The 19,066-nt window shown below is 42.5% G+C and overlaps 1 protein-coding gene across 1 annotated transcript; it reads right to left on the bottom strand.

Moving 5' to 3' along the window:
* Positions 1-339: 339 nt before the first annotated feature.
* On the bottom strand, positions 340-14,598 carry slc12a3 (solute carrier family 12 member 3). The gene is made up of 25 exons (XM_084554869.1): positions 14,261-14,598; positions 13,800-13,937; positions 12,626-12,701; positions 11,459-11,554; positions 11,224-11,363; positions 11,036-11,146; positions 10,389-10,500; positions 10,171-10,301; positions 9,998-10,082; positions 8,670-8,830; positions 7,159-7,266; positions 6,938-7,061; positions 6,754-6,855; positions 6,495-6,650; positions 6,109-6,208; positions 5,332-5,443; positions 5,113-5,250; positions 3,927-4,033; positions 3,491-3,573; positions 3,134-3,217; positions 2,738-3,044; positions 1,609-1,695; positions 1,320-1,458; positions 1,163-1,230; positions 340-1,071 (listed from the first exon to the last, which is right to left on the bottom strand). Exons 1-25 carry the CDS (start codon positions 14,546-14,548, stop codon positions 930-932), a joined length of 3,195 nt encoding a protein of 1,064 aa, XP_084410995.1. The 5' UTR covers positions 14,549-14,598; the 3' UTR covers positions 340-929.
* Between the last annotated feature and the right edge of the window lie 4,468 nt (positions 14,599-19,066).

Here is a 19,066-nt window from a genome sequence, read left to right as displayed (position 1 = left end):
TCCACAAACATGGAATAAATGAATGCATATTTTAATATTTTAAATTAAATCTGACAAATTGGCAAAAAATAAATTTAAAAAATAATTGTCATTTATATGGCAGGATGACCATATATACCTGCTGTATCATATTTGATCCACAACTTTTCAACATGATTGTACCATAACATAATGTATAAAGTATGAAATAATTATAGCAAAGTAAATATTCATATATCAACCATCAGTGCCAACATGAAGCATACTGTAACCTTTTCAAACATTTCAACATAAGGAAAAAAAAAAAAAAAAAAAAATGTCAGTGAAAGCAGCCATTTTGGAAATGGCTGCCAAAAGCTACGGACTGTAGAGCCTGGATAAATCCACCAGAGGGCAGAAGACAAGTATCAAATAGTTTACAAACACGTACTGATCTATCACATAAGGATAAAATAAAAGAGCCACCTGCAACAAACAGAGGCTGCTACATGTATATTCTGCATTTTATACAAAATGAATCTCTTTGTCAGCTAAATTAGTTAATTGCATTGCAGAGATCAGATCAATTAGCATGCAGATAAATGATTAAAGTATATTTCCTGTTTATCTGAGCCTAGTTTACTTCTTACTAATATAACTGTTCTAGCTTCTTCTAGGCAGATTAATGGGAGATACCACAGGTTGTAATAAATAGGAATCATCCTTGAATTTGGAATGTGATCGGTAAATTTGAAGCACTTGGTTCACAGCAGTAATTAACATTTGTATAAATTAAAGTGACTCATTTTTATCCCATAAATGTCAGTAAAGGCAGCAAATAACTTGACGTGCACCGGAAAACCATGCCTAGCCTCGGTGCAAAACACAAATAAACAAAAAACCTGTTCTATTACAAGATCAGATGATTATTAACAGTCTGGACGGTAACTGCAGCATCAGTTTGACTTGTTTCACTGGCAGTAGAAGGTGAGAACGTTTTCCTGGTTCCCTCTGACCAATAGGACTGGAGGTCTCAGGTCACGTGACAGGAAGTCGAGCCAGGCCAGGTAGAGCGTGCTGGGACAAACTCCTCTCCTCCCCACTGGCATCGTGCTGTGAGAACACACGGTAGATCGAATCAAATCGTTTTATCTTTTACCTTTTCATAAAAACGCGGCGTGAAAAGAGGAAATATTGATCTCACATGACAATCAGAGCCGCCTCCCTGGAGTAATCCTGCAGGACCTCATTTAGACGGATCTGACGGAGAGACTGGACCCCACAGAGACATTATTTTTATTTTAAAAAAGAGATGTCTTTTGGTTTATTTGAAATGTGCATGGTTGCATCTCATGTCCAACCTTGGCCTTGCATCTCTCCAGATCCTGGTCAGTGATCATCCAGGGCTCATCCTGCTGCCTCGACGGCCTAGAGTCGGCGTCCCGTTTGGGGTTCGCGTCCAGCCTGTAGCGGGCAACCATGTTCTCAAACTGATGGACACTGGAGCACACAGACAGGAGGAGGAGGAGGACAAGGTGGAGCAAGAGGACATGAAGAAGCAGAATAAGATGGAGGAGAGGGAGGAAGATTCATTAGTGCAAAACTAAAGGCAACGCAATGCAACAGAGTCTAAAACGTTGGCGCTCTTACTTCATAGGCTGAGGACTCTGGTAGATGTCAGGAAGAACTTCAACGTCGTGGAAACCCAGACGGAACTTCTTGATCAGTGACAGCAACCTGGGGAGAAAATACAGAATAAAGAAATGTCATCACCCTAAGGAGCTGTATAGAGTCTTTTAGCTCACTGTTTTGGTTTTAAGCAGCCAGCTTTAACAGCCATGTAAACTCTTGATGCTGCCGGTTTCTCTCTGGTTCTTGAAATAAATCCATCCTCTCTGAGCATGTCTGCTCCACGCGTGGTAAACATCAGGTGAGGAGTTTAGAGGAGGGACAGAAACATGGAGGTAGAAAAACAAGATGAACCAAGATGGAATCAATGTGGACAGGGATGTTGGAGACGTGGAGACATCTTGGTCGTCTTCTTCTACTCTATCAAATCAGGACTTGGAGACAAAGTTTGGAGAAACCTCGTCTTTCTCCACCTTCTTCTCCTTCATCTTCTCCTTTTTTCTCTTTTATGTCCTTCTCCCCATCCTTCTCTTCCATGTTCCTCTTCCACTTCTCCTTATTTTTGACTTCTTCTTCTTCTTCTTCTTCATGTCCTCCTACTCCTCCTTCTCCCCCTCTTCCTTGGCCATCTTTTTCATGTCCTTCTACTTCTCCCTCTTCTCTTCTTTGTCTCTTTCTTCTTTATGTCCTCCTACTCCTCATTTTGCTCCTCTTCTCCTCTTCCTCTATCTTCTTACACTTCTCTTTCAGGAACTTCTTCTCTATCTTCTCCTCCTCCTTATTTTCATTGTTTTCTTCCACTCCTTCTAGTTATTCTGCAGCTTCTCTTCTCCCCCTCCTTCATGTCCACCGCCTCCTCCTCACCAACCTTGGTCTTCTTTCACTTCTTCTCCACCATTGTTCATCATCTACCCATCCTCCTTCTTCTCTCTCTTCTCCTCTTCCTCTTCCTCCTCCTCCTTCTTCTCCTGTTCTCTCCTCTTCATCCACAAACTTCTACAGGTGATTGATGTTGTGATGCGAACACATGCATCTGATCACGTCGCTTTATTTAGCGTTTACATGGAAACAGGTCAGTCGGAGAACCAATGTAAACGTATTTGTTTCTGTTGAAATCTGAAACACTTTTTGACAAATGTGAAGCACTCACTCCTCCTTCTGCTCCTCCCTTTTGTCCGGTTCTCCCCCAACAAACACCCGGACTTTACACCGGGCCCAGCGCTTCCGGCGGGTCAGCAGGTAGGGCAGCAGCAGAGTCAGACCTGGGCAACAGAAAAAACACCCGAGAGGATGAGGAAACCCGCGGAGATACCAGGAAATATAAGAACCGAATGACGGAGATGTCAGCAGACCTCCATCGTCGGACAGCCAGTACACGTCGATGGTCTTCTTCCCTTGTTTCTTCTGAAACACTGTGGTCGGCTGAGGCTGAGGCTCCGGTTCAATGGAGACAGACGCTGCAAAGCACAGTTATGTGTTTGCATCAGTTTAAAGCACTTAAGGGTGTTGATTTTCACAATAATAGAGTGATCACACCAATACATACAGGACGTAGTGCTTGTTTGAATGACGGGAGGGGCGGGGGAGGTGGAGTTTATGTTCTCTGGTCCTGCATCGAAACCTGGATTTACTGAAATAAACACAGAGAAATTTGGATTTGTGGATGAATACTGTACATGGAAGCATTTATTCACTCCCACTGACTATATCTTTAGCCCAGAACACTGTTTAAACTCAGATTTTAATCTTTTTTAGTGTTTAATTTAATGGATTTCTCTTGCACCTTGTTTTTTGTAGTATTGCTAGTAAGAGAGACTTGCAAAGTAAGAATTTAATTGCTGAGCTGCTGTTTTTCCAGCGCACATGGTAACAAATATCGTGAATCTTGAATCAAGGCTCTCACCGCGGGACTGAGGCGGAGGTGAAATGTCCAGGCCCTCCCTCATTCTCAGGACGCACACGCCGTACTGCAGGTCGAACGCATCACTGAAACATGAACACGTCTAAGTCAGTGTCTTAATAGAATAGAATAGAATAGCCTTTATTGTCATTGCAGAACACAAGTTGTACAGTGCAGCTCTACAAGATGCTCAGTAGAAACAGTAAAAACTGTCAAAAAAATAAAAATAAACTAAACTAAAAAGAAATATAGAATCTTAATCTACGTCAGAATGGAATTGCAATTGAATGTAATGCAATGTAAATATAAATAACAGTATAAATATGAGTGTGCATTAGAACATATGGCTACGGAATATACTGTTATGTGTACAGTATTGTGTAGATTGTCATCCAACATATAGATATAGGTTATTTAGATACTGCTCCACTGTACTCACTGCAGGATCCCTATGTAGTCGTGTGCAGCCTGAGGTGTGTCACTGCGCCAGCCCTTCTTGAAACCCATCAGCAGGACGTTGGGCTTGATGCGACCCAGACCTGCCCCCTGGTGGATGAGAGGAAGAGAGGAGTCAGATCAGATCAGATCAGCTTCCTCAGGCTCTCTGTGAGGTCAGATTACTGCAGCGTGAGCCTCGTTAGGAAAGAAGAAGATGAACCCGTCATCCAGAGCAGCGCTTTTATAAGAAAAATAAAGCAAGACAATTAGCTCCTGGTGGGAACTCTGCAGTATTTGGAAACAATAGAAATGACGTGATGACAAACTGATAAAGAAATGTCACCACCCTATGGTATGTAAATCTTTAATAATCTGATCTCCTAACAACCATGTAAACTCTTGATCTGCTGGTTTCTCTCTGGTTCTTGGAATAAATCCATTCTCTCTGAGCATGTCTGCTCCACGTGGAGTAAACATCAGGTGAAGGACAGAAACATGGAGGTAGAAAAACAAGATGAACCAAGATGGAATCAATGTGGACAGAGACGATGGAGACGTGGAGACATCTTGGTCGTCTTCTAAGCCTCCACACATTCAGGACATATAGAAGGATATGGAGGAGGACATGGAAGAGGAGGACATGGAGGACACTTCATATTCTTCTCCTTTTTTCTTCTTCTTTTAGTCCTCCTCCTACTCACCTTTCTCCTCCATCTTCTTCTTCTTCTTCGTCTTCTTCCTCCAGTTCTTCTTCTTCTTTTTCTTGTTCTTCCTCTTCTTTATCTTCTTCTTCTTCCTCCAATTCTTCTTCTTCTTCCTCCTCTTCTTTATCTTCTTCTTCTTCCTCCAATTCTTCTTCCTCCAATTCTTACAGTTCCTCTTCTTCTTCATCTTCTTCTTCTTCTTCCTCCAATTCTTCATCTTCGTCCAATTCTTCTAATTCTTCTTCTTCTTCTTCGTCCAATTCTTCTTCTTCTGCCTATTTTTCTTCCTCTTCTTCTTCTTTCTCCTTCTCCTTCTTCCTCCACTTCGTTTTCTTCTTCCGGATCAACTTCTTCTTCCACTTCTTTTATAACCTGTTTTTCTTTTTGTCATTTAATTGTGTGTCATATTTGTCACCCCAGCGTTACCTGGAGCCATCGTCCTGCCTGTCAAATGTCTCTTCATCTAACTGAAGCAGCTCTGACCTGTAGCAGCATGTTAACTCCGGTCCTCAGCTCTGCAGCCACCACCCCTCTGTAGAAGGACTTGACCTTCCTTTGGTTCAGCCAGGAGGCGTGACTGTCGCTGCTCGCCTTCTCCACCACTGACGGAGAGGGACTGGTCTGGAACAGAAAAGGACGTCTTTGTAAACTCAAAAACGCTGACGAGTATATTTGTTTCTTCTCTTTTCGTGCTCTACTCACCGTCACCACATTCCCACACATCATGAGGCTGAGGCCCTTTGTGAAACAGTTGACGAAATCCACCAGAGCGGGACGGTTGCTGGGAGGACCGGTCATCACCAAACACTGAGGCCTGAAACAATCACAGTCATATGAGCACTAACCCATCTTGTCAAATGCATGAATCTGTGTCCAGCTACAAGCAACATATTCTGTTAATTAGTAAAATGTGTCAGTGAGGTTATTATTCTTCTGTAAACTTTGAATAAAAAGCACTATTTGTGAACTTCTGAAATGTGGCAAAATCAACAGTATTTGAGCTTAAATTCAATTGAGTTTTAAATTAAATGCCTCCAAAAAAGGATCTGAATGTTTACCAGGATATATCCTTTAATTCGCACATAAAACAGAAGACCAGGACTGACTTCTTTCACCTGGTCAACATCCAACGTGAAGGTTGCATTAGTCTCATCCAGGCTGGGTTACTGTAATTCACTATAATCGGTTTGTTCAAATCTTTAAAATCGCTCTAAAAGGGCTCCAACTGATCCAAAATAAGAATTAGCAAGAGATATCAGGTTACGCCAGTCTTAGCTTCTCCTTGTTAGCTCCAGAATAGAATTTAAAATCCTCCTCCTCACATACAAGGCCAGGAGCCATCGCTTAGTTATGCTGCTATAGGCCTCGGCTGTTGGGACACTTTCTTTCTCGTTATCTATGCAGTTATGTGCTCCCGATGTATGGCATGTAGTTAACTATTGTCTCTCTCCATTGCTATCATTGATGTGTGTCCCTCACCTGTAGTTCTTGACGTGGTCCTCCACCTGGTTGAGGCCCACACACTGGTTCAGAGCGAGGTTGTAAGAGCTGGCCTGCACCGACGAGCCCCAGTTCACAGCTAAACACAGCAGAAGAAGAATGAAGCTGGACTCTGGCTGTACGCTGCTCGCTCTATATGTATGCTGTGCATATATATATACCGATCAGCCACAACATTATGACAACTGACAGGAGAACTGAATATCATTGACCATCTCGTGACAATTCAATGTTCTGCTGGGAAACGTTTGGACCTGGCATTCATTGGTGTGGATGTTACTTAGACATGTAGCACCCACCTAGACCAGACCAGTGGTCATAATGTTATGCCTGATCGGTGTATACATGACTATTTGTGTGTTTACCTGGCTTCTTGTAAAGCGTGTATCCCAACAGGATGAAGACAACGCCAAAGGCAATGAGGGCCGCCCACCAGGTCAACAGGAACATGATGACCACGCAGCACACAGCTCCCAGCAGAGACAGCCACTTACTGTAGAACCTGAAGGACGGACGCCAACCTGCAGGTCAAGGACATTGGAGGACTGTTCATTCATTTCTTCAACCTGACTTAAACTCAGCCTAATCAGAGATTCAGTCAATTTAACCGTTTCCGTGATCTACCTGGAGAGTTAGTGATGGAGGCGTGGAAGCAGCTGAAGTTGATCAGGGAGTAGGAGCAGAGGAAGAAGTTGGAGATGATGGGAGCGATGGTGTTCAACTCGGCTGAGGAAAGACAGGACAAAGAGAAGATATCAAGACGGTTACTGAGACTGCTTCACTTTACGGACCGTCTCCAAAGCCTCACCAATCAGGATGAAGCAGGCGGCAATGAGGTACGTCAGCAGGTAGGCTCTGAGAGGCTCCTGGTTCTTCCCGTAACCTTTGCCAAAGAATCCAATGAGAGGGTAGAGGTTGTCCTTACACAAACACTAAAAAAAGAAAATAATAATAATATACATGCCTTTGTCAAAATATGCACAAAAATAACTTATTAATTGGAGAAAATATGGAACAGCCTGAATGTACCTGGAAGACTTTGGGAGCAGACACCAGACAGGCCAAAGCAGAGGACAGGGTGGCCCCAAATATACCGGCAGTGATGAGAGGAGCAAAGGCCGACACCAGGCTCATCGACTGGACACAGAGTGTTAAAGTGTTAGACTCACCTGGACAGGAAGGATTAATACAGAATCATTTGGGAGTTTGGAGCTTTACGCTTTGCTGCCCCCAAGTGGCAACAACAGGTTCACACACACACACATAAATATATTCTACTGGTTTACTTATTATTAATTCTCTTCTGTTTAATCTTTGTCTATAGGCAAATGTTTAGTTAGATGGTTCGATTGCTTTTTTTGTTCTGAACAGGATTGCACACAGTTTTGTTTTTGTGTAATGAAAATAAAGATTCTGATTCCTAAATTATGCACAGCTCATGCAACAGGATGCATTCTCTTCTGGAGAATTGCTTTGTGCATGAGGACAACATTAAAAAAACTGATGACTACTGTGCACTGTGTGTATAAATACACTCACTAGTGAAAGAAACTCTAATTACAGGTAGTACCAGATACTTACTGAATAAAAAAAAAAAAAAAGCAGATTTAATTCCAGAAAAATATTGATTTTGTAGGCAGTAACTGACAACTACACAAATTAATTCAAGTATGCTCTATTTTCACTGCATTCAAATACTAAATAGAATCAATGATTGCCAGTTCATTAGGTACACTAGTGAAAACATTCATTCATTCACTTCCAGTCAGAGCGCTTGTCTTCTGGAGGGTCATGGGGGGTTCTGGAGCCTATCCCAGCTGTCACTGGGCGAGGCAGACAACCATTCACTCACACCTACGGCCAATTTAGAATCACCAATGAACCTAACCAGCATGTGTTTGGACGGTGGGAGGAAGCTGGAGAACCTGGAGAGAACCCACGCAGACACAGGGAGAACATGCAAACTCTACACAGAAAGGAACCAGTTGGCCATGATGGATTAGAACCCAGAACCTTCTGGCTGTGAGGCATCCACCACAAATTATCTCCACCTTGAACCACCACATCTTGTCTTCATGCAGGTTCTGGTATTCAGCATTAGTTTAAAATAACTGATAGAGATGATGATTCAACTGTGTTTTCGTTGATTACATGTTCCTATTATTTTGACACTGTAGGCAGCACAAACTCCAATCCTCCACAATGATCATCCAGGTGAATCACCACCTTTCTGATGCTGGTTCTACATCACCTCAACATCAGAGCAGTCATGAAGGATGATTTAGATTAGAATGCATTCACTAGTGTACCTAATAAAGTGACAACTGAGCGTACGCATCCCTCTGGAGGGTTCTGGTGATCTGATAATCCAGCAGTTACGAGGCATTTGCCACCATCAGTGAGTCAATAATTTGATTTCCAACCCACTGTGGGATTAATTGAAGGATTATCTTATTTACCTATCTGTCTCAGAAACGACTGAAGCGTTAACAGTAAAACTCTCCATAAAGTATCACCAGTAATCAGATGTTGTCGTCTACCTGATAGTAGTTGCTGATGCCGTAGGTGCACGTCCCGTTGTTGATGCACTCGGTGAAGTCCCAGCCGTATCCACAGGCCAAGCCGACGCAGTCCTCGGCGGGTGTGGACGAAGACAGAGTGTCGTTCAGGACGCCAGACGCGTCCCGCACCACGCAGGCTCCTGAGAGGAAACAGACAGGCACTCGGCTTGTAATAAAATATAAAAAGAAACGTTAGAAATTAATGTTGTGTGGACTCTGTGGATGCAACCGACACTTGATAAATGATAAATTTAAGATTATATCCAGTTTCAGTTTCAGCTGAACTTGTAGTTTATGATTTCAAACACATTTGACACATCCACGTTTTATGATGTTTCTTTGTAAATGATTCACAGAGTAAATGAGGAAAATATGTTTATTAAAGGCGTAGTTAGAAAAGAGACTTGTGGAGTCTGCCAGATACACTCACTGGCCACTTTATTAGGTACGCTAGGTAATGCTTTCTAATCTAAATCCTCCTTCATGACTGCTCTGATGTTGATGTGGAAACAGCGCCAGAAAGGTGGTGATTCACCTGGATGATCATTGTGGTGCTGTTAAACTGGATTGATTTTAACTCTGAAGTTATTATTTAGTTGTTATTTAGCCTAGCGGATTGACTAGTCAATCTGGCATAACATTATGACCACCTTCCTTCCTAATATTCTGCAGGTCTCCCTTGTGGTGACTCATCAGGGAATGGACATGGGCCTTCTGAGGGTGTCCTGTGGTGTCTGATCAACAGAATGTTGTTAGTGGGGGGCCTTTGAGGGGAGGGGCCTCTGTGGATCATCCCACAGATACTTGATCAGTTTGGGATCTAGTGAATTTGGAGGCCAGGTCAACACCTTTAGCTGTTCTTCATGTTTTTTTTTTAGTTGTTCCTAAAGTGTTTTTGTGTGTGTGTCTGTGTCAGGCTGCATCCTGCTGGGGATGGCTGCTGCCATCAAGGAGTGTCATTGCTATGGGGTGGGGGTGCCTGGTCTGGTCTAGGTGGGTGCTACATGTCTAAGTAACATCCACACCAATGAATGCCAGGTCCAGAAGTTTCCCAGCAGAATGTTGTGGCTGATCGCTGTATTTATTAATTCAATGCAGTGTGGGTGAAGTTTCTGTGTTTTCTTAAGATTGTGTAATCAGGACAGAGTGGAGATAAACTGGCATGTAGATTTTCATCACTAAATAGAGATATTTTTGCAAATGCAATCATAATTTGCAAATTAGTCATTAAGAACACATTCCTTGGTAGGAGGTACAAAATTGTGTGTAAATACAGGTTTTTTGTTGCTAGCAGGAGCATACTGTACCAATGGTAGCAGAGATGATGAGGTAGGAAATTGTAGTCCAGAATATAGCCATCAGTGTTCCTCTTGGGATGGCCACTGCTGGATTCTGGGAAGGAGAGGACATACGGCATAAACATAAACACCCCTGACAGCTAAAATGTCCCATAATCAGCAGCCAGGTGTGTTTGCCGTACCTTCAGGTCCCCGGAGATGTTCGCTCCTGCCAGGATGCCAGTGGCAGAGGGGAAGAAGATGGAGAACATGCCAAAGAAGCTGCCCTCCGGCCCCCGCCAGCCGGGCACAAAGTTAGCAGCAAAGATGTCCGCTGTTAAAGGTGAAAACGGTCAGTTTACAGGAGAGCTTGTGTGCTACTGAAATGACGTCAGGATAGGTTATTTTGATCGTTTGTCACCTTTGTAGCTAAAGAAACCTTTGGCTTGTTTCTCTGGTGAAGCAGGGATGATCGTTCCAACAATGTAACTGGCAAACGACACCATGATGACCAGGAAGAACAGAACCTGGGCCTGTCGAGGGCAGAACGGACTGTTAGCATACAGATTTATTAAACTGCACAAGAACAGACTCTTATATGTCTTGTTCTGTCATTCATTTTGCACAGCAGGTGTAGAAAATATAGATAAACCACATGCATTTGGGTTGTAACATGATGCTAGTTTTGCTAACACGTTGTGCTAACAAGTGGAGCTCTTTCAAACTTTGGAATTCAGAGAGTTCATTCATTCATTCATCTTCTATACCCGCTTAGTCCTGTTAAGGGTCGTGCTGGAGCCTATCCCAGCCTATCCCAGCTGTCAATTCAGAGAGTTAATGTGGACAAACTTTTCCTGTATTTAACCTTCCATTTGTGTTTGTTACTGAGTTTTGGAGACAGTTGTAAACAGATGTTTGAGCTGGACAGTATTTAAGCTAACAGAAGCTAATGGCTCCATATTTTGGGTACACAAACGAGAGCGGTGGCAATCCTCTGACTAATCTTTTACATGTTAACCACCATGACAGTTCACCATAGTCTCAAATACTGTGTTTGGCTAAGCTGACCTTTGACTCCCACGCCATCCCGGCCATCGAGATGGCCAGCAGACACGTGACGGTGATGACGCCGATGATGCGGATGTCGTTGGTTTTGTCCACCATGACAGCTCCGTGTTCCTGACGAGGACATTTAACAGAATAAACACCCCCACCCACTGCAAAGTCTGCACACTGACACGATGCACGCTACTCACACGCATGAGGTCTGTAACGGTCTCTGCGAAGCCCACCGTGTGCATGGCCACGGCTACAGCGTTGGCAAAGGCAAAGATCAGACCGATGGACCCGCCGAGTTCTGGGCCGAGGCTGCGGCTGATCAGGAAGTAAGTCCCACCTGGAAGCGGTCATTGTGTTTGGAATGAGTGGCAGGAAAAAAGGTAGAAGTAAATGTACTCAGGGGCTTGTTGTTGGGGTGACGAGTGAACAAACCTCCTTTGACTTTGCCGTTGGTGGCGATGGCCGAAGTTGAGAGACCAGTGATCCCGGTTATACAAGAGGACAGCAGGATGATCACCCAGGTCATACCTGATGGAGAGGCAGAGGTGGAAAATAACTGAGACTGAACAAAGCTTGTTTTTAAGAAACCAGGTCAAGGTATAACCAAAAAAAGCAACCATAAACAAAGACATATGTAGCCTGATGCAGAACTCATTAAGCTCACTTAGAAGATTACACACGTTTCATTTGTGACATTTTGCAGGTGACTGATGTCTAGTTATCAGCCATTAGTCCAGGAGCTTGTGTTGACTCTATTATAAATATTAAAAACTCTATATACTGTACTTGTACCCAGAACAAGACGAATTCCACCTTTATGCCAACACAAACTCTAAACATATGTGGAAATAGATCTGATTCTGCTTCAGAAAGACTGATAAATTGTGCATAGACATGTGTATTTAATGCAAAAACTTATATTTATACTTATGTGGTCTTTTAATACAAAATTAGGGGCACTTCTGAAACATTTCGGTGCAAGCTCTGGTCAGGATTGGAAGCCATATTCAACTCCTCCTAAAACTGAGTTACGTTACTCTGTATTTATTTGTTCTTTCTAGTTGTTTATGAGAATTTGTTTGGGTGCGGTGTGTCTTATTGAAGTTCACCCAGGGTTACAGGGTAGAACCTACTCTGCCTGAAACTCGTGACTAATGTCTGTGAATGACCCAATACTCACCTGCAAACAAACGATGATGTTCAGATTAACTTGGGTGGTATTTTCTTAATAATTAGCAGTTCTCTAATGATCCATTCATGTCCAGAAACTCAAGGTGTGAATGAGGTTAAAACCTTTTTCTTATTTGGGTTGCTAGGGTACCACTCACTGTGATAAAACCCAGATTCATCTGAACAAATTCATCTAATTGCAGATGATTATCTGGTCGTTAACAGACTCTGGACAACACCCATAGATGTTCCTAATAAAAAACTATACTCCTTAGCAGTCATTTAGAACTGAAGGAGCCTTGTTAGACTTGTACGTGCTGCAACATCTCAAAGAAAACCCAACAAGTCCAGTTTCCTTTGTTTTAGCTTTGTTTTTTGTTTGTTTGTTTTTTTAGACATGGAAAGCACGTTTGGTTTGGTTGGACGTACCTATACCAGCTTGTGCAGTGATCCATGGCAGCCTCAGGTACAAGATCACTCCCCAGATGTTTAACATGCAGCGGATCTACAAACGCACAAAATCAACAATTAGACGTAGCGCCGGCAGCGTGAGCAACTAAAAGCTGCTTCTTTTATTTGAGAGAGAACACGGTTTAGAAAAAAACTCCCAGCCTTGCACCTTTTGGCAGAGCTAATAATGTTTAAGCTGTAATGCTATGTTCACATTACACCGATCAGCATCATGGGCCTTCTGAGGGTGTCCCCAGATACTTGATCAGTTTGGGATCTAGTGAATTTGGAGGCCAGGTCAACACCTTGTGCTGTTCTTCATGTTTTTTTTTAGTTGTTCCTAAAGTGTTTTTGTGTGTGTGTCTGTGTCAGGCTGCATCCTGCTGGGGATGGCTGCTGCCATCAAGGAGTGTCATTGCTATGGGGTGGGGGTGCCTGGTCTGGTCTAGGTGGGTGCTACATGTCTAAGTAACATCCACACCAATGAATGCCAGGTCCAGAAGTTTCCCAGCAGAACACTGAACTGTCACAAGATGGTCAATGTTATTTACTTCTCCTGTCAGTGATCGGTGTATGTGCTAATTTCAGTGAGGGAGGGACTGGTAGAACATGGCATAATAACGAGTCACTGGGTAGTGAACATTTTCAGTTCATACCGGGAAAAGACAATAAATGATTTTATTGAAAACTTCCCTCCACTGATGCCAAATAAACGAGTCACAGCTGCTGTAATAAGATACTAAACCTTCTGTTAATTTGGCTTAAACGAATACAAGAAAAGTAAATAAGAATTTACACCTGTAAACATCTCTCTCCCTTCACATTTATTATAGAACTACAATGATTTCCTTTTATAGAATATTTGCTTCACAATAAAACAATCGTAGTATCGTCATCTGGAGGACACATTGGGATATTTTGAAAAAGTTTACATTTTTCCAGTGGCCCTAACTTCTAATTAATCTCATGCATATTTAATTGACATTAATTAAAACATCAGTTAAAGGATGGGTAAGGGTCAAGGTACCAGGACTGACATCTGAAATTAAAGAAAGTCGTCACCACTTTGAGAGACTCATAGAAAGCGGCACGTTTCTGAACCTGTCTTAAATTTTAAAGATCATCACCGATGCTCCACGAGCCCTCCACCCACCATGACTCCCTGGACCCAGCCAAAACGAGTGGGTTCATACGGCGCCTCCTTCAGATCGTCCTCGTCCTCCTCGGAGCTGTCTCCTCCTTCCACCTGTCCCGCCGTTGTCTCCTCGTACATGGGAGGTTTGAAATCATCCTGATGATGAATATTGGAAAGCAAAACACAAATTGCACAGAAATAAATAAATTTGACAGTTATAAAAGTGTATATAACTGGTTTAACTGCAGGGTTAGGATTACAATTATACTTTTCATTCAGTATTAGTGCAACATATTTCCAGGTAACAGGTGTTTGCCGCAAAAAAATAGAGAGAATATTGGTCAGCCAAGGTCAAACTGTTGAAGACCTGACACCTAACTGATGATTAATAGAGTAAAAAAAATGCACCTTTTTCATATTAAACAACTGTTCAACAAGTATTTATGTCATTCCTTTGATTAATTTCGGTATTTTTCTACCTCAGGGTTGGCGTGCAGCTGGTACAGCGACGGTCTGAAGCGCCTCCGTCGGCCCCAGGCCTCCGTGTTGCCGTAGAAGTCATAGTGCGGCGGGGCGTCCAGGGTCTCGTAGCCAGTCAGAGCAGCAGATCCACGGGACGCTATGCTGTTCCCGTCACCGTAACACTCGTAGTAATCAGACCCGTTGAAGCCTCCGGGCGTCGCCGTCCCGTTCGCTACTGACGGAGGATGCTGTTTGGGTCTGTATGCAGCCAGGTGAACACCATCGCTGGCTACCGGTAACTCCATCCAGACTGTCAGAGCAGCTCTTACTTTATTTGAAGGGAGGGTTGCAGTCACAGATGTGGTCAAACGAAGCGAGTCAGTGAATGTGATGGAGCCTCGCTCTAGTTTTAAGGCAAATGGAGGAGGTTTTATTGGTTGGGTTGGTTTTATATTTGACCTTAACCGTGCAGGAAGAGCCTGAGGCCATGTACAAAGGCTAGTTCAGTGAACACTCAAACAAGATTCATTACAGGAACTATTAAGACTGACATGGACAATTTGACACAGTGGGGTCAACTGAGATATCAAACCGGACTGTGCTGGGCCAGGAAATACTCCGTTTAATAAGGAATCATGTGTCAGAGATTTTCTTTTCCAGACAAAAGCTACAAGAGACATACCAGAAGTGAAGTATAAAAACCTTCATTGATATTTTAATATCCAGTTTCTGGTTATTTGTTTGCAGTTATTAATGAATAATCTCCTGAGGGTTTTTTTCTGGTTAGCATGTAGGTTGTAAACAGCATCATTACACACACAGACTGAACTGTAAGGTAACCTTGACTGAGACCACACAAGGCAGTCAAACAGAGCATGACGGAGCTCAAAATGCAGCCTTAAAGTTTGTGATATTGTTGTTCAGGAGCTTCCCAGCTGCAGTGTATCAGTGGCCAGTTTGATGCTTTTCTTAGAACTTGTCAGAACCGAGACGAACTCGAAGATCTAATTATTAACAGTAACACAAGTTTGTGCATCCTTTGGAATTTTCTACATTTCTACATAAAAATGACTCAAAGCATCAACGGATCTTCACACAAGTCCTTAAAGAAGACAATGAGATGCCAATCAAACACATGGAATTCAAGAAAATTAGCCAATATTACATATCAGTGAGGTGCACCTCCATGTGTTCAGAAGTGTTTTCATCAATGTAATGAGACTCAGGTGTGGTTCAGTTCCTGGTTTAGTTTAAATAAATCAGGGATTTGTCTCAGTCTGATCTTCACATCACATGTTTGTGGAAGTGTATGATGGCAACGGACAAAGGAGCTTTCTGAGGCACAGTGGTGTGGTGGTTAGCACTGATGCCTCACAGCCAGAAGGTTCTGGGTTCTAATCCATCATGGCCGACTGGTTCCTTTCTGTGTGGAGTTTGCATGTTCTCTCTGTGTCTGCGTGGGTTCTCTCCAGGTACTCCAGCTTCCTCCCACCGTCCAAAGACATGCTGGTTAGGGTCTCTGTGATAGACTGGCGACCTGTCCAGGGTGGACCCCGCCTCTTGCCTGATGACAGCTGGGATAGGCTCCAATGACCCTTCACAGGACAAGCGGTCACAGTAATTTCTTTCCTTCCTTTCTTCCTAATGTTGTTCATACAGTTTTCACTGTTTATACTCGGCATCTTACAGAGCTGAAACAGAATGTACAACTTGGGATTTTATTCTCTCCGAAGAGTTTGGATTTTAGATTGATGGACCAATGAATTCTGAATTCTACCAGTGGACTCTAAAAGAAAATGTCAGGACATCTGTCCATGAGCTGAATGTGAAGAGAAACTGGGTCATGCAGCAAGACAACGAGAACCAAGAACACAAGTGGTTCTACAAAAGAACGGTTAAAGAAGAACAAGATGAATGTTTAGGAACGGCCAAGTCAAAGTCCTGACCTTAATCCAATAGAAATGTTGTGGAAGGACCTGAAGCAAGCAGTTGATGTGAGGAAACCCACCAACATCTCAGAACTGAAGTGGTTCTGTTCTGAGGAATGGGCTAAAATTCCTCCAAGCTGCTGTAGACCACTGATCAGCAGTTACCAGAAATGTTTAGTTGCTGGCAACTGCTGCACACAGTGAGGTTCACTTACTTCACAAGTATAATATTTCAGTTTAATTTGTTTGACTGGATTCTCTTTGTCTACTTTCAGGACTTGTGTGAAGATACGTTGATGTTTTGAGTCATTTTTATGCAGAAATGTATAAAATTCAGAAGGGTACAAAAACCTTTTACCTGGGCTTTAACTAGATATCTGGTCCTTTGTAATCTCTGAAAACGCCTTCAAATTAAACAACGCAAGTATTTTGTAGAGGCGATGTCATGAAAATACAATTTGCCAACTTCCAAGAATCGTAGAAATCATTATGGGGCACAACTAAAGTTTCATTTACTCCAACGTGCAGTCTGTATCTAATCTGGATGTTGATTTATTCCTGGTATTAAAATGCATTCTTGTGATTAGATTGAATCGTACCCGCAGTTTTATTGGAAATTTGATGAGTTTGTTGGATGGATGACACGTACAAATGTGCAGACAGAATTTCGTGCTTGTACAGTTCAGCCGGGAAACAAAGTGGTGGAACCAACAACCGGATGACAGATTATGAGTCTCTTCGTTCCATTGTGAGCCCATATTTTCACCAATTCTTTTCGTCCTATAGTTGCCAATGTCAGTACTGGACCCAGTTTTATTCAAGACCTGTCAAGGCAGAGAAAAGAAATAACAGATAATAAAAACTAAATCTGTTTTGTATCAGTACTGTGCTGACATAAACAAGCAGTAGTCTATCGGTGCGTTAGCATTAAAAATACCAAAACCTTGTGCAGAAATAGGTTGCAATTCAACTATTTGCATTTTTTTTCTTTTCCAAAAGCTTCAGAAACAAAAAACAAATTAGCTAGTGTCCAATTTCATACCAGCTACAAAGATAGAGAGGGCTAGCTAGTGTTGCTTTGGTATCCATTCAAACCACTTCCAATGATGCCCAGGAGCGTTAACTACACCGCTTCAAGTGATTTTTCCCTCACTTGATGAAGCACCTTCGGATCCACAAAAGACATTTTTTACAACTCTTTGCGGGCCTTTTGTGACATATAAACCGAGCTCTACGTATAAAATCAGAGGAGCGTCCCTTTAAACCATCGGTTTATTGGAAGTTCCCCAAAGTTCCACCAACAATCATTGCTCCAGCTGAAGAACACAGTCACGCGATGTCCTTGATTACACCGTAAGACACCTTTTCCACTGAAAGGTGCAGACTCGTTACCGTGAACCGCTTCTTCAGGCGCTGTTAAATGATTAATCCGGGCTGCAGCAGCTGAGTGACATTTTGGTGCGTTACTTTTAAAGCCCAGCGTTTATCTGTGTTCTGTTATCTTTTATGCAAATCTAAGATAACTGCACCTCCTTTCATGTTCAGCTAAAATGTAACCATACCTCACACTTTGCTTAAATCCAACACGAGCTGCTCAGTTGGCCGAGAGCTTAGTTTAGTCATTTACAGCAATGTTTAACGAACACATAGATGGTATACACAAAGCTGCACGCTCTTTAAAACACACCAGCCTGCACACAAGAGGCCAAGGTCATTACTAATTTCTTTGTTTACTGTTTTCTTATTAGCAAGGTTACTCCAGAAAAGTAAACGTCGCGGAGTCAGGACAATATACAGTTAAATATATGCATAGTGAGGGAATCTTTTCTCTAGGTTAGCTTCGGTCAGGACATGTTTGGAAAACCAGCCCCTAATGCCATTGTCTTTATAAGTCCGACACCGACTAAATACCTGGATGATATTTATTCAGCGTAATCATTCTCCAACCACTGAATTGGTTTTGACAATATGGTCCAGCTCCAACTTTAAATTCACTCAGATGACCAGGATGTTTCCACATTTCCAACATAGAAGTCCAGACTTCAATCTTTTCAAACAAGATGAAAGAGGAGAAAAATAAGAGGAAGAAGAGTAACAAGAGGACAATGACAAGAAAATGTAGAAGGGTTTTTATCCCAAACTTTGACAACCCTGAATATCTAGAGTAGAAGACAACGACTGAGATGTCTCCAACATCTCTGTTCATATTGATTCCAGCTTGGGTCATCTTGTTTTTCTACCTCCAGGTTTCCGTCCCTCCTGGAAACTCCTCACCTGATGTTGGAGCAGACATGCTCCGAGAGAATGGATTTATTCCAATAACCAGAAAGAAACCAGCAGCATCAAGAGTTTACGTGTTATTAAAAGGTTTACACCACCCCTGTTGTAAACCACCCCACATATTACACTTCAAGGGCAGATTGGAGTTTTGGCTTATCCAATGTATAAGAGTCATCCAAGTAACCAGGATGCGCCATAGCGTTAGTGTGGAAGGGTTTTTGGCTTCATATTGGAGTAGTTAATTTCACTGTGGTGAAATAAACTGAAAGTTATTTAAGGAACTCTGCTCAGACACCAATTTGGTGCTCCAGTTTCACTTTGTTTCCAGTAGAGAGCAGCTAAACACTCGTGGGAAGGGACGTTTCAGACAGGAACCCTCAAACACATGTCAGCCAGCATGTAGACAAACCCATTTCCTCTCAGGAAACCAGATTCAGTTGAGCACCCTTTGAGATTTTGCCAACAAGTGTACAACAGCTTTGACAGATGTCAGTTTAGTTAATTCAGCTTCCTTCTTCAAATTAGGCTGCTGATAAAGATCAAGTTTTAAATCAAGAAATGACTTGAGAATCAGGAAGAGACTCTTGCATTTTCCTTTCTTGCAAAACAATCCAT

This window comes from Chelon labrosus (genome assembly GCF_963514085.1).
Source record: "Chelon labrosus genome assembly, chromosome: 11".
NCBI lineage: Eukaryota > Metazoa > Chordata > Actinopteri > Mugiliformes > Mugilidae > Chelon > Chelon labrosus.
This window is presented reverse-complemented; position numbering and strand designations above follow the sequence as displayed.

Coding starts and splice junctions, on each gene's coding strand:
- slc12a3 (XM_084554869.1), bottom strand. CDS start 14,548: ATGGAGTTACCGGTAGCCAGCGATGGTGTTCACCTGGCTGCATACAGA. Junction 7,062..7,158: donor CTGCTCCCAAAGTCTTCCAG/GTACATTCAGGC, acceptor TTCTTTTTTTAG/TGTTTGTGTAAGGACAACCT. Junction 5,251..5,331: donor TGTGTGGGAATGTGGTGACG/GTGAGTAGAGCA, acceptor TTTCTGTTCCAG/ACCAGTCCCTCTCCGTCAGT.